The sequence below is a fragment of the Anopheles marshallii genome, chromosome 3 (assembly GCF_943734725.1).
Source record: "Anopheles marshallii chromosome 3, idAnoMarsDA_429_01, whole genome shotgun sequence".
NCBI lineage: Eukaryota > Metazoa > Arthropoda > Insecta > Diptera > Culicidae > Anopheles > Anopheles marshallii.
The window spans coordinates 73,426,038-73,440,754 of NC_071327.1; the positions used below are offsets into that span (position 1 = coordinate 73,426,038).

The 14,717-nt window shown below is 45.4% G+C and overlaps 1 protein-coding gene across 1 annotated transcript in view; it reads right to left on the reverse strand.

Annotated features, from left to right (window-relative positions):
- LOC128715405 (CUGBP Elav-like family member 4) overlaps window positions 1-14,717 on the reverse strand; it is a 303,826-nt gene that overhangs the window by 263,784 nt on the left and 25,325 nt on the right. The window contains exon 2 of the mRNA XM_053810298.1: window positions 10,677-10,759. Within this exon, the coding sequence (XP_053666273.1) occupies window positions 10,677-10,759 (83 nt within the window). The remainder of the gene's footprint in view (window positions 1-10,676; window positions 10,760-14,717) is intronic.

A 14,717-nucleotide genomic window follows, 5' to 3' on the forward strand; every position in this document is an offset into this window, starting at 1 on the left:
TTAGCATCGAGATCGTACGAGATTGGAAGGCCACACACCGGCCGAACCAGCCGAAGGGCATCGTACCGTGTGTATCGGCGGAACCGGTGGAGCGTAGTCAAGTGTGTGGAAAGGATGGAACTAACGGAGGAACAAACATGTGGCGCACATACCGATAATTCTATACAATCAATTTGAAATCGTTTTATGTGCACATATTATCAATGAGTTGTACATGAGATCTGTGCCGTTTGGTCGACTGTGCCGTCGTGAATGTCACGACCCTTTGGACCGGACCAGCAGTCCTCCAAGGATGTAGCAACACCGTAGCGTGCCTGAATCGCTGACTTTGAGGCCGACCGGTGGCTAAGAGAAGCGACGGCTGGTTTGTGTGATGAATTTCAACGAAAACCCCATTTCCACCCGTTCAGGTACCCCAAGGTAGACACCGTTGCACGAATGTCATCGCCTCGGGTCGCTCGGGTCGCCCTCACACTGGAAGAATGATGACCCAACCTCTTCGTTTTCGAACGGCACACGCGTGCATTATTGCCCGTCGAGTGTACCGTCGATGTCGATTGGCTACGAATCGAAGGGACGGGTTGGAAAGTGGGCACTTGGGTTTGAACTTTTTCGTCCTTCGGTCTGCCCTTCAACGGCACGAGTTGATTGGACATCTGTTTCTGCATGAAGGTTGCGTTTCGTGATGCCCATCGACGGTGATGTCGGAGTGAATCGTTGTACCGAGCGTGCACCACCGCCCCGAGTCGGTAGCATCGTTAACTATGATAAACTTATCACGATGTCAGTGGAGAAGCATTAGTGGTATTAAAAATTTACTACCCAAAAAGTGTTCTCCCACTGTGGCGGTCGGTCAGGGATCTCGATGTAAGGCTCACCCCCTCCATATGTCACGGGGACCGAAGTGCACTGCAGGCTTGCTGGTCGGTCGTCCGAGATGTGCAGAGTTATTGCTCCACAAGTTTTCGTAAGTTGGACGAACTTTTAGAACCCCTGAGCGAAGAGGTTCCAACTTCTTCAAGGATTTGGTGGTGACTTTTTAGGAAGCAGCATCTACCTACCATAATACTTTCGCACATTGAGACAAACATTTATGTATGCCGGTGGACAAACTTTCATCGAAGTAGAATTCCTTCAGGCAAACAAGATCACCAGTAAAAACATTCATACATGTTTGATCAAATTCTACTAAGCTGTTAGATTACTCCGGCGGATGCGGTACCGCTGCAGGTAAACGGTCCCCACAGGGGGTTCGATCTGAAAATATACTTTTTAAAACCATCCAAGCACAAAACATTAGGAAGATTTATCCCGAACACCATTTGCCATCCGCCGCTTTACCACACCGTGCGGTATGGTTGCAGGAACTTTCCCATTACAGTGGCCAGTGACGATACCATCGGGTGCAGTCGGGGCGTAAGTCAACCGAGGCCACTTTTATGTCGTGTCTCGCCGGGCTAGTTGTCTTCATCGTGCACTTGGCCCAACTATTTCCACTGACCGGGGGTGGGCGAAACTTTCCATTCGCTCCCGCAACGACACCACCCGAAGGCGAATGTTTTGCGCGAATTGAATTTTGCAACAGCTATTAAGAAAAAGGACACCTGAGACTCATTGTTGCGATATTTTTCGAAACCATTTCGCAAAACAGTGTGTGTGTGTGTTTTTTTTTTTATTTGCACGATGTGTTAGCACCGTCTGAAGGTCGGGACGGTTGTGGCCACCATTTGCACAAACACACACAGATAAACGTAAGGAGAAACCCACCTTGTAATGGATGTCGTAAACGTCCGACTGATAGGAGGAAAAAATGTAATAAAAATATAAGTATTAACGTCCAGACAGGTGCTTCGAATGCCTTGTTTGGGTTGAAGGTGGAATGAAGGAAAATGCCCACATGCCGTAAAGGGTAGTTCCCATTCCCGAGTTTTGCCGTTCCTTTAGCAACTGCCTCTGCATAGTTTACGATTGCTATGGAAATTTTGTTTAAACCGTATTACTCTTTGGAAGTTTAACATACTGAATCGTTAGTTTTTGCAATAAAATTCAGCAAAATAAGAGAAACGAACGATAATCAACTTTACACACATGTACACGAAACACAAGCCCCATAATCGGGGTGAAAACTCGTGCCACAAATCACAATCATAATTAGCAAACAAGCACTCGAAGGAGCGATTATGTGCTCTCAACAAGTGGCCCGGCGCATAATTTTTTAAAACTTTAGACCTTCCCAAATTTGTAAGAGATGGTTTTTTGGGAAGGAACCCAAAAGGCATTATCGCCCGTTGATCCCTTACAGTGCTACGCCACACACACCCACACACGGGCGCGCACGCGTCTCTTGCATAATAAACAAGTCAACAAGGAGGCCACTACTCGCCTTCGCAGCACACATCCGACACGGTGTGTTGGAAAATTCACCCGAGCGATTATTTAACCATGTTTCAAATTAAAAGTTATAACTCCCTCTACACACATTGGATCGGACGTGGTAGGATTTTTTCACGACCCCGTTAAAATAAAGCCCAACCCAACGTTGGGCGGAACCGCTGGCAAACGGTAGCGAGCGTTTCGGAGTGTCGTGTTTCGGTGCTTTCGGTGGTGTTACTTAGAGATGGTCGTGAAACGTCCAAGGCTGGCAGTGTGGTAGAGAAAACATGCCGAACTGAGGGAAAGCGAAGCAGAAAAAAAAATCCCCGTATCAAAATCGAAAGGTCTTGCTCACTGCTCGCTACCACCCAGCGTAGGGCACGCGATTGTACCGTGGGAGGAATAATCGGTTGGCCACCCTATACCCACCGTTTCGATACAAAACCCCGCGGAAGGATGTTTCACACCAAGCACACAACGGGAAAGGATTACCAGCCAAGAAAGCGAAGGATCAAAAGCGAAGCAGAAAACAAAAAACTCATACGACCAAAACCACTCGAACCCGGCTCGAAGGTTTAACTACGACCCGCAAGCAGCCACGTATTGGCACGAGTTTTACCCCGTATATGGGGGGAGAATGTTCGAGTGTGAAACAACTTACATAATAAATGAACAAGTTGCGTGCTATTTTATTTTACGAAAGTTTATTAAAACCTCATGAAAACTCAAGAAGCTCAACGTCGGGGTAAGCCCTCGCGGACGGGGTGAAGCCACTTCAATGATCACACTATAAAGCGCAGCCAGCGTTCGCAACAGTTTGGCTTCGTTTGAAGCTTCCTGTTCGATGCACAATCCAGCGATGGAGGCACAAGCAGAGGACGATCGTGAGTGAGTGAGCGAAGGTGAAAGAGAAGGCAAGGGGTTCATGTTTGTATCTCGTGGTTTAGTGGCTGCTTGATAAGCGTGCAACGTGAAGTGTGTGTAGGTACAAATCCCACATGTCGGGTTTCTTCTGCCACAATCTCGTTGCTAGTGGCATGGAAATGGAGCCGCCAAGTACTTTGTTCACTAAGTAGGAAAACACCCGAGCTCCTAGCAGAGTATGGTTCAGCGTGCCTTATCAGTTCGCACAAAACTTCTTTCATTCAAAATTGAAAACCATATGTTATCGAATTGTTTTCCAGTGTTATTTAACGCTGTAAGAAAAATTTTGCGGCAGTGATAAAATGTTCGATTTGAGGCTTTTGCCAAGAAACACTTAATTTTTGTGAGAAAATCTCACGGAAAACATTTCTTTGAGTTTATGAAGGTTATGGAAATCTATGTTACACAGGTTTTCCATTTATAGATTCGTGTTGCTTTCAAAGATTATATTTATAAAACAAATGACCCCAAGTACAGTTCTAGATAATACATATTTTATAGAAAATTTAGTTCTCTTGATCCTATCATAATTCCGTTAAGCGAGTGTTTGCCTCCTGCAATGCCATTTTTAAAAGCAGATAAAATAATATAAAAATGAAATGTTATGCTTGTTTCAACAGTTATTGCTTATGTTACTGTATAAACTGCTGCATACTGTATCATAACGGTGACTAATTTCTTTACCTTCTATTTGGTGCTTCATTTGTTTAACCAATATGTTATGCCATGTATAACTGTTTCTAGGTAAGACAAAATTTTGAGACGAGTAGATGAGGAGAATTAAAATAGTTAAACATGTTTGAAAGCTTTTTTGGTACTCCTTTTTCAACTGTTTTTTAATGTTAATTATTGCTAAAATGTTTTGTTGGACTAAAGATTCCCTCTTGCATTCCTCCCAACACAACTAACAGTGTGCCCTTAAATTCGAATCGAAATATCACACATCACAGTTGCCCATTATTACAACCCTTCTCACCTGCTACGGCCCAAGCCGCACCTGTAAATGCCATCCCTGGCCCGGAGTTCTTTTTACCCAGCTCAGCCAGTGTGTACAAATGGTGAGCATTTCCATTGATTTTTTAATGAAATTAATTTCGAACCATCAACATAACGACCCCTCGCGCTCGCAGGGCCCCGCTGTACGTTCCCTCACGGGCATCGTTTGCCGCGTAGTCAAACGATCGATCCGTGCCAATCACAGACCAACTACCAGTGAGTAAACACATCCCCACGTAGCGTTGCGACTTCTTGCCGTTAATTCCACCACCGCTCATGTGACGTACTGGTGCTTTGTACCGGCACACATGTGCACACAGTTGCACATACATCCCGTGCAAAGTACTGAGTCAGAGCCCCGTCCCAAAATCATCTGGCAAAACGATCGATGTGCGAGAACGAGAAACCCGGCCAACGGAAGAGCGAGTGATAAATCGTTTCCATCTAGACTTCAGCATGTTTCAAACCTTTCATTCAACGCCCTCTGGTTTTACGTTTTCATTTTACACTCACGGGCCAAGTACAAATGTGCCTCAGCACTAGCAAACAGCTTCGCTTCCTACACGGTCTCGGGTGGGTTCGTGAACGGGGTACCGACTGTTTGTTGTTGTTGGTGGTGATGGTGAAGCAAGAAAGAACAGTTGAACAGCGCACAAGGTGCAACACCCAAAGATGGCCCAATCCCTTGCAGAAGGTGGCCAAGTTGTTCGCTTAACCATACCTTCCTGGCAATCGGTTTTCGTTGGTGAGAATGTGTTGAAATTAAGCGATTGCTTTGGGCATCATTTTGCAACTCCAATGGTAAATCAGTACATGCGCAACACACATGGCAAGGTTTGGTGAATCGAACAGTATAAAGATGTAAGAGCTACAAGGTTTTTCCTCGTAAAAGTATAACTAAATCACAGTGTATTAGCGGTTGATTGGAACTATATTCAAATAAGCATTTCACATTTGGAATGAATGATTTAGGAATATTTGGATACTTTTTAGAAAATACCTCCAAAATAATGATCACAACATTTATTCATCTTCTAGTAGAAATAGGATCATTGTTAAAAGAAACATTTAGTAAACATCTGAGCAATTTTCGCTTCTTAAAAAGGTATTCACCAACGATTCAATCATCACACCGACTCGCTTCTTTTACAAAATGGAACAAATGTGTGTGCCAACATATTCGGGCATAATTCATACGACGTCTGTTGCTAAATGGGAAGATGCGCTAGAAGCTGGCAGGCAAAACTATAAGAACAGGCAAGAAAAACACGGCTTTACCCATAACGGATCATAATACCAAATGCTAGCATTATCCATCATCGTAATCTGCTCGGCGCTGCTGGGATGACAGTCCAGGGCGGGGTAAGTTCGGAGACGATAGTGTCCCACCGTGCCGCTCACCGTTGTCACAAAGTTTTGGGATGAAAGCTTTTGACGACTTTTCCACTCGCCAAACCAAACACTGGACTTGAGCGTGTCAGACCAACAGTGCACTATGCGCTAACCGCACCTCAACACACAACCATCGCTTCACGGCACAAACACACACGAAACATAGCGCGAAAAGACTTTCATCTGTCGAGGCACTTAGCTGTTTTGCTGCTGCTGTTATTATATTTTTTCTCCAAAGAATGGGAATGTGGGCTCCCGACACACGCTCGCACAAACTTCGTAATTTGATATGACAATCGTGAAACTCGGATGGGGTTTCTTTGCCCTGGCCAGCAATATCACCATCACCCGGTAGCGATAAACACTCACGACGGGAATATTTCACCACGCCCTAGCCACATCCACCACGGCACACACGGGAATGATTTTTTTTTCCCTTTCTGTTTTTCCTTTGGAAAAATCGCAAAAATTGAATCACTTGCACAATGCACAATGGACACTTTTCTTTCCGAAACTCAACGGCAAACGTTGCCAAAACATCACTCGCTGCTATGCGATGCGCCGTACCCGGCAAATCTACTCGATTCTGCACGGATCCACTTAATACCGTGACCCGTGGAAAGCAAACTTTCACAAACTAACTCAGCTGCAGAGCACTCGGTTGCGCAAACCGGCCGTAGAATTCCCTCCGGGCGGACAGATCGTGTGCTGGAAGTGAAAAATTCCCACTCGAACAGGAGTGCAGTGGCGACGGGAGAGCGAGCGAGATCGCTGTCGAATGGTACGACGGTGAAGATAAACAGGTTCCGAATTCGCGATGAATAAAATTTTACACTTAAGTAAAAGCGCGACCCCGAACACCCGAATCCGCACTGTTGTTACGGAGAACGCAAACGTTTAACCACGAGTGCGCGCGCAAGATCGACTGACTGGTTGGCTAGCTGAGTCTTACCGTTTTTCCGGCACCGTTTCGGGTTCGGAAGCAAAAATTTCCACTCGGACCTCTGGGGAATTGGGTGGCAAGGCAGGAGCGGGGGGGCTTCATTTCCTTCGTACCATCTTATGGTTGTGAAAACGGGCCAGAAACAGATAGGACAATGGGTTTGGGAAGGGCGAGTGGTTAAGAAAACATCGACGAATTGAACTCCAAATCGTATCGAATTGTGAGACGTGACGGGAAGCACAAACATCACGCGAGAGGGGAGCACATCGCTGAGTTCTTGGATCGCGGTGTTTCGGGGGCAGCACATGTGCGTGCATTCCAAACCCGCCCAGCATGGAGAGTGGAACCGGTGGACGAAACTTTTCCTCTATTGCCAGACGTCGTTGTTTAAAATATCAGGCAGTTTCGCTGGTGTAAGCGTACCCGGTTTTAGATCGTTCCTTAACCAATAAAAACCAGTGTGCTGCGTTGTGGGTGCTAAACATGCAGCCGGGAACCCCACCCCACGGCGTGTATGACCTGCGTCACACAATGTACGCGTGAGCGCAAGTAAACATTTCAAGAACGCACAACTGAGCTGCACCCTCCGCCGATGTTCCTGCACTCGCGCGTCCGGACGTGGTGGTGTTTAGACAGCAGATGTAAATGGGCACCCTCCGACAGTCAAATCACGCCACGCCGCATTATGAGGGTGGTCCGGGAGGCGAACAAATCATCGATGAACTTCATAGCATGATTGACTACAGTAATTGGAACAAAACCGATAATGCAAACGCGTTTAGGGGAAAATTACGAGTCAGCGGATCATTCGTTTCGAATTGGCGTAGAAACACGTAAGAAAACTCTTCATTAGAGGGCATTGTAGTTTCAGCAGGAGAGTGTTGATTTATTTTGGCCTAGTAAGGGGTTTTACGACCCATTTAACGGATCGACTTGAAGTTGCAGTTTGAATCCAAACCGCAGGTGCACAAAGGTACAGTTGATTCCGGTAGGTTCCTGTAGCGAGTTCAATAGGTTCCGGAAGAATCGGATTATTCGAAACCTATTTGAACCCGATTTCGAACGAAATCTTTATGGGTCGCTTGCTCCACCACGGTTGGTAAGGATTGATCCACGCATTTACTGTTTAACGCAAAAGAAAGGTTTTTTAACACGTGTCACTTGTAACTACAATTAATCGCTTTAATATACGAATTGGTTTTGAGATTATGATTGTTGCCTCCTGCCTTTGAAACTTTTACGCAGGCGAGTATGGTGCTGGCAGTTTAGTGCACCACAACACTCGGAAATTTAGAAGAAAAATTTGATTTCAGCACGGTTTTAGAGACTTTTGTAAAGAAAATGTTAATGAAATTTCAACCAAATCTTTTTTAAATCCATTTTGTAGGCATAAGCAACCATTTTTTTACCTTTTTGTCTGAATTTTGTACTTAGAACTAACGCAGCTGTCAAATTTTTACTCTGCGTTGGTTGAATCTGCATATAAGAGGTACCGTGTATCTTGGGGACTGTCTTTATACCAACCAACTCGATTTATAAACCACTTTATAGCACAAGAATGCTAATTATAGCAATTCTGCATTGACGTAATTTCATCATAACGCTTCTGAAACTGCATTGCCTTGTCTTCGAGAGTCTGTTGCATCAATTGTTCGAACGATTGGTGTCATCGATACGCAACGGAAAATCGAATTCCGTTCCCTTTACTGTACGCGTTACTCCATCGTACGGCAAGTTACACGCATGTTCAGGCCACAACCTGCTGTTTTCCCGTGCTTCCCGTCCATCCTGCCTGCCGATCGCCGTGCACGGGGAACAAGTATTAACAAACGCGTCCACAAAACCCCTCCCGCACGGTACATGTTTATATGGATGAACACGCATCCGCACGCTCGAATGCACGCTCCTTCTTGATCGAATCATATTCTCATAATCTTTCCAGTCAAGTGGAGCATAAACAAACCGCCCCACCGACCCACGGTCCGAAGCATACGAAACTCATGTACACCAGGCGACCAATCGACTTGTGTGCGTCGCCGTTGTGCTGCCCGCTAAAAATAGGACGATTTGTGCGGGAAAGGGGTTGGGAAGGTTTGGAAGGAGGAAACTTCCCAACCAACAAAGCACATTTTCCACGTTGCTTTATTGACCTGATCGGAGCGTTTCATTACGTGCGGTTTGCCAGTTTTTTGCTCCACGCTCGAATTCTCAGTGCTTGTTTGGTACTTCAACCGTACGTACAAAAAAGAACAAGACTTAACGGCGTGTTCTCGTGCGTAAAGACGCATCGCGATCGATTCCACGCAAAATTGGCACACACGCACACACTGTGCTGAGAAAGAAGTGGACATGGTTGAACTAATACCTTTTAAAAAACCAAGTCAAAATGGGTTGCATTTGTAAACACTGCATTACTTCAACCTCGTACTCACGCGCACACATGAAGGCACGAGCTGGTAATGGGCATAAGAACGAGTAGGTCCATTTCCGCATCTGTTTGCCGTGGAATCGTTAACGGTAGAACGGTTTTACAGATGCTTCCATGAGTTCGGTGCATTTTGTTCGATAGAGATCTAGAGCTGTGGCAGTTGCGTTGTAAGATGTCTAAATCATACCAAGGGAAGATCCCGGTTGATAAGGCTTTGTGCGAGAATTTCCATTATGCAACTTCACATCAGGGATTCTGCCCTTCGAAGTAGTTTGTGATAAGTGCTTGTCAAGAGTTCTTAAAATTGGAGAACGAAATTCCTTTAACATGCAATCACTTCGAAAGTTGAAACTCCAGCTATGTTTAGTTCCTCTCAAAAGGTAACCCTTTTTATCGTTCCTGACTACGCAGTTCCGAAAACCTCAAGAAATTGTTTTACAACAAACCAAAGCGCGTTCCAAGGAAAGCACCAAATATGCACCACGGCGTACGACCCAATCAATGCTGCCAATAAAAGCAAATCGATTGAATCCAATCCGCCTGGCAACGAAACAAAAGCTACCGGCCGTGCAGGGCCCGAAAAACCGATAATTCTGGTGTCAATTACGCCTCGAGAACAGCAATGGCTAAGCGTGCTAGCAGCAAATTAAGCCCTCAAAGCCCAATTCAATTGGCTGTACGGGGCGAGCGAATTCTCCCGTCCGCCTCCCGGAGGTGGTTAGGCTGTCGGTGGATAATTTGTTGAACTTCAAAGCCAAACTCCACGCGCCCGGTTTGCTTACATTCGGATTCATCGAAACCGAACCGGGGAAATTGCTTGCTACGAACATGCCTTTCGCGAAGCTCCAACAATCCGGCCGCTTTCTGCACCTTCTGCGCATCGCCACCCCAGCGTGCTGGGTGGATATTTGTTCCACTTCGGATGGGTGTGCGGACGGTTGTACTAAAATGTTGCCCCTGCTTGGTTAAGCTGTTGTTTTATTTTATTCCTTTCTCGACCATAAAAATGACTCAGGCAACTTGACGCTGTGTTGGTAGCGTGCCGGTGACGCCGGAGTGACACACACCGAGAGGGGTTTCGAGCCTAGCAGGGCCACAACTGGAAGATGGGGAAGGCCTCGATCTAGTTACTGCCGATAGTAAAATCAATTCTATCCACCGTCTTCGACCGCACTAGATTGAGGCACATCCGCCCGTCGTCCAGCAAATCCTTGGTATGGTCAAATCCTTTCGCCGAACAATCGGGCTATATAAATTTAACATCTTCTCTCACCGCCCCGCACGCATTGTTTTACTAGCCCAGGTCTTCGGGGGTGTTGCGTCGAACAATCGTAAAAGTAGCACCCAGTACCCCTTTTGTTTTCGGGAGGTTAGCACTCACAACCACTCGGACGAGTTGTTGGGGGGGATCGGAATTCCGTCCTCCGGCAGTTCGCAATACAAGAAACGAAAAACAAACGAAAACAAAAGCCCCACGCAAAGGTGTTGCGCGTTTGGATTTCTTCGGTTCGGGCACCATCTAGCATCTAAATTTATGCGGCAATAGAAATAAAAGCGAGGAACGAAAAACTAGCAGCAACGGTAAATAGCGGCTCGTCGTACAAGCGCGTAAAAACTTACCCCAGGTAGTGTCTGCTTCTCATGTAACGCGCCCTGACCGTTAACGGCGCTTTCCGGACTGAAGTACGTCAAAAACGCGCAGCCTGTGGAGAAAACAGCAATGAAAGATGTGTGAGAAACAGTGAGAAATGTCATTCAACAGGGCGCGAACGCGAGGGTTTCGAGCATTAAATCGTTGATTGGACGGCTATCGAATAATTGTGCTGGGTTGTGCACTAAAAAGCTACGGGTGAAACAAACACAGCATGTAAACCATTAGCGAAGGAGTTGAATTGAATTTAATTGATAGACTTTAAGTGATTTTAAACAGGTAAGATCTCGTCTCTAAACTCGTTTTAATTAAAGTCCAGCAATATTTCTACTTACAGCACGAGTTCAAGCTTCTTGTTCGCATATTACCCGATCATAACGATCATTCTGATCTTGGCTCTTAAAATTGCCTAGCGAGATGGTGACGAAAAATAATAAATCGTTCCAAAAATATCCGTTGTTTAGGTTCCACACTTCCCACCCGAGCAAAAGGGTTTTGAATGACGAAAAATAAGTATTAATGGTGTCCAGCAGTGCCATAAAACCCCTTTTTTCGAAGCACCAAAACCACTGTTCCCAGTCATACGCCGGGCAACAGTCGTAAAGCATTGTTCGGGGCATTTCAGGCAAATCCAACAGGGCCGATATATCAGACGGAAGGCTTTTTTTCATCAAAAACCTTCGCCTGAAACCTTCAACTCCCGACGGGTGGGAAGCAAAGCAACGCTCCCCATCGGGAACGGTCCCCCTTTTTTTAGTCCTGTCCTTTTTATCATCAAAAAACGCGGCCCACCAGAATGCTTTCCCGGTCAACACTTTTCAGCGTTTTGAAAGACGGATGCCTACCCCGCAACCGCGGTGGGTGCCCCACTTCCGGTACTATCGGTCCACTGACCGCTCCAACCGGGACTTTGGACAGCATCATTTGGCGGCTTCTACAAAACGGGAAAGCATAAAACACAGCAATTAGAGCAAAAAGAAGGCCATAAATTTGGTGGAAATAATAAATTCAAGTCGGTCCCCTTTAGCTTCTAGCTTCTTTCCCGTCACACTGCTCGCTCCTTCCCTTTCCCGCCGGTCGTTCCACCGGTTGAATCGTCTCCGCATTCCGGCAGGCAACATAACTGCGACCCTTAAGAAAACAGACGCCCTTTTTCCGCGCGTTAATACTCAGTGGGCAAAGTGAAAAATCACCTCCTAAGGCGCTGTCAGCGAAACATCACCCTAATGGCATAATTCTCTGGCACAATTTACGTGCAGTTTCGGCGTGGCCTCGGTTTCAATGGGTAGCAATCTACTTGCATCTACACCAACCCGGGGCTCGGGTTCGCTTCCGGGGTCGAATAGCGCACCCCCGCACCAAAAAAGGGCCCCAATATAAAATTTATCTAACGTTAGTGGATTTGAGTAATGGAAAAAAAAACGTTGGGAAAGTTTTGCGACATCGTGGCATTAAGGGTGTTCGGGAGTTTTTTTTTTGTGTTTTTGCTTTGGGGTTTTAATTTTATTTGTCCTCATGCCGACAACAGCTGATACAACCGTCAACCGGTCGGTCCAATTCCGGGATTAAATAAACAAAACTTTCTGCCATGCTAATTAGACGTTAAATTAGCGCAATCGTGTGCGAGTGAGAGATAATGGACAGAAAGAGGGTTGCGAGCCCGTTAGCAGGGTCGCGGAATTGGACTTCCTGAAGCGTGGTCGGAATTACGCGACATTCAGTGCCACGGCGCATCAAGTAATATTCAATCCGAGTTACGATAATGTGTTAACATAATTGTGTTTATAATTTTTCCTTACTGTAACAATGTACCACTACATCGTATTGAAAGTTTAATTTAGAAAAAAATGGACCAAAATGGTAGCCCTCAGAAGAGGAGAAACATCCCCTACTGCACCCAGCTTCGTCTCGCTGCACTAATGACACTTTCAACAAGAGCATGTTGAAGGCCTTCACGAATCTCTTTTGAATTCACGTCATCATGTTTCGCTCCAGGGCAAAGCCTTCCAACGCAACGTAAAAAAGGGATTGCTTTTCTCAGTATTCAACTCTTATAAATTACCCTTTTTTGATAAATTATGACCAGATCAACGGAATGCCGAGCGTTCCGAACCGGCCGTGATATATCTCCACTCGGTCGGTTTCTTTCCCGCCAGGGTGATGGTGGTGCAGGGCCGTGAAGACCAACCGAGCTTAAGGGCGGACAGCATGGTAGAAAAAAGAAGCAGTAGAATAACTCCTGCTCCGAAAAATGAAACATTGTACGGGCTCGGCAGTGAGACACAGAGAACAAAATAAAACAAAAAAAAAGCACCGAAAGGAATCCAACCAAGGACAATATGTGCATTCAAGGCAGCATACAGGCAGGCGAATAGGACTCGTGCCGGATGCACAACGCCGGCCAGGAGGAGCGCCATGGAAACAGGAATGACATGAAGCATAATTTAAAAATAGACCTAGCTTTTCGTTTCAACTTTCGAAGCCAAAGTCAGCAGCGGTAGCCAGAAGCGGCCACCCCAGGATTAAAGTCCCATAATTATACAATCCGTCCGCCTGGACGGGTCTGGCTGGAATCATTTCCTGTGGACAACGTGAATGGAAAAAAAAGGTCTCAGGGGCTCTTTGGTTCTTGTCGGACGCTTTGTCACCGTATCTGAATCGTTTTTGCTGCTATATTCTATTTGCTCATATTTTTCTAGCCCGCTTTCTTACAACCAATCCGTCCATTGTCGTACAGACTGAAGCCCAGATTTTGCTATCGCCCTTGTTTTCTGTTTTTTTTTTGCTTCCCTGAACCAACGATGGTTAGCACCGACAAAAGGCAAACCCGCTAGTAGTTTATCAGTCATTAGACTGTTGTCATGGTAGAGAGAACCCATCCATGCTTCCATGCATCTTCCCTTCCCCAATGGCGGAAACATGGCCAAGGTTGCAAGGATTCTGCTTTGGGTTGGAAAATGATGTACCTTCACGAATAGGTGCGCCACAGTTGGAGCAATCGGTGCCAGAAGACTGCAGATGACATGTATGACTGTTCGAGTTCGGGCGGCAGGCAATGGTAACGGCTTTCAATGGTGATGAAAAAGGGCATGCAAGAAAAAAAACAACGCCACCCCCGGTAACCATACCCGGTACCAGCAACAGAATGGGTCTTTGACAAGACGAGTGGCAATCAGCAACGATTACCTGTGCTAAATGTTCCGTTTCGAGGGTTAGCGATTAACGTTCCTTTTGTTGGAAGTTGCCATACATAAGCCAAGCTGTCGACTAAAATGGTAGGTATGAACTGTATGAATAACGCATTTGGTAGCATGGGACAGTTACATTGTATTGTTTGATTGATGCTGTGACTTCGTTGAAATTGTTTGTCAGACAGCATTAAAAAATTTCATTGTTTTGCTATGTAAGTAAATGGAGCTTTTTGAACTATTGCACAAAGCATTATTTCTACAGTGTTTTTCTTTATCTACATTATTACCACCGCATGAAGTATGTTACGAATGACGCTTAAAACATCTATTCTCCTCGTAGTTTACCATGGACTAGGTTTAGTTGGATGCTAGCTACCAATTTGTTGCTATTATTGAAGACTTTTATATTTCTCAACAATTTGCTTGGAATTTGAATACTATGAGTTCGTTTCTATAACTGACAAGAATTCAAGCTGATTGACAAGAAGAAAGTTATACTCCAGCCTAATCTCATATCTCATAGACGGTAGAAGACATAGAGTTGCTGGGTATAGGGATGTCCAATCAAACGGCCAAGCCGAATGGAAAATAAATCTTAGTTTCCAATAAGCAAATAAAATTCAAAATTTGTCCTTTGAGATCTTAACTGAATAGACCGATATTAGGGAGTTCAGTCAATCTTTTCTTTATCAATTGTGGAGTAACACCAAGGGAGTAACATCTCCGGAGGAAAATTATACAAAAAATAGTTCCAAAATAGTTTGTATCATTTTAACAATGAATGAAAAACTAGATACTGTGTGCAATTCATCTGTCATC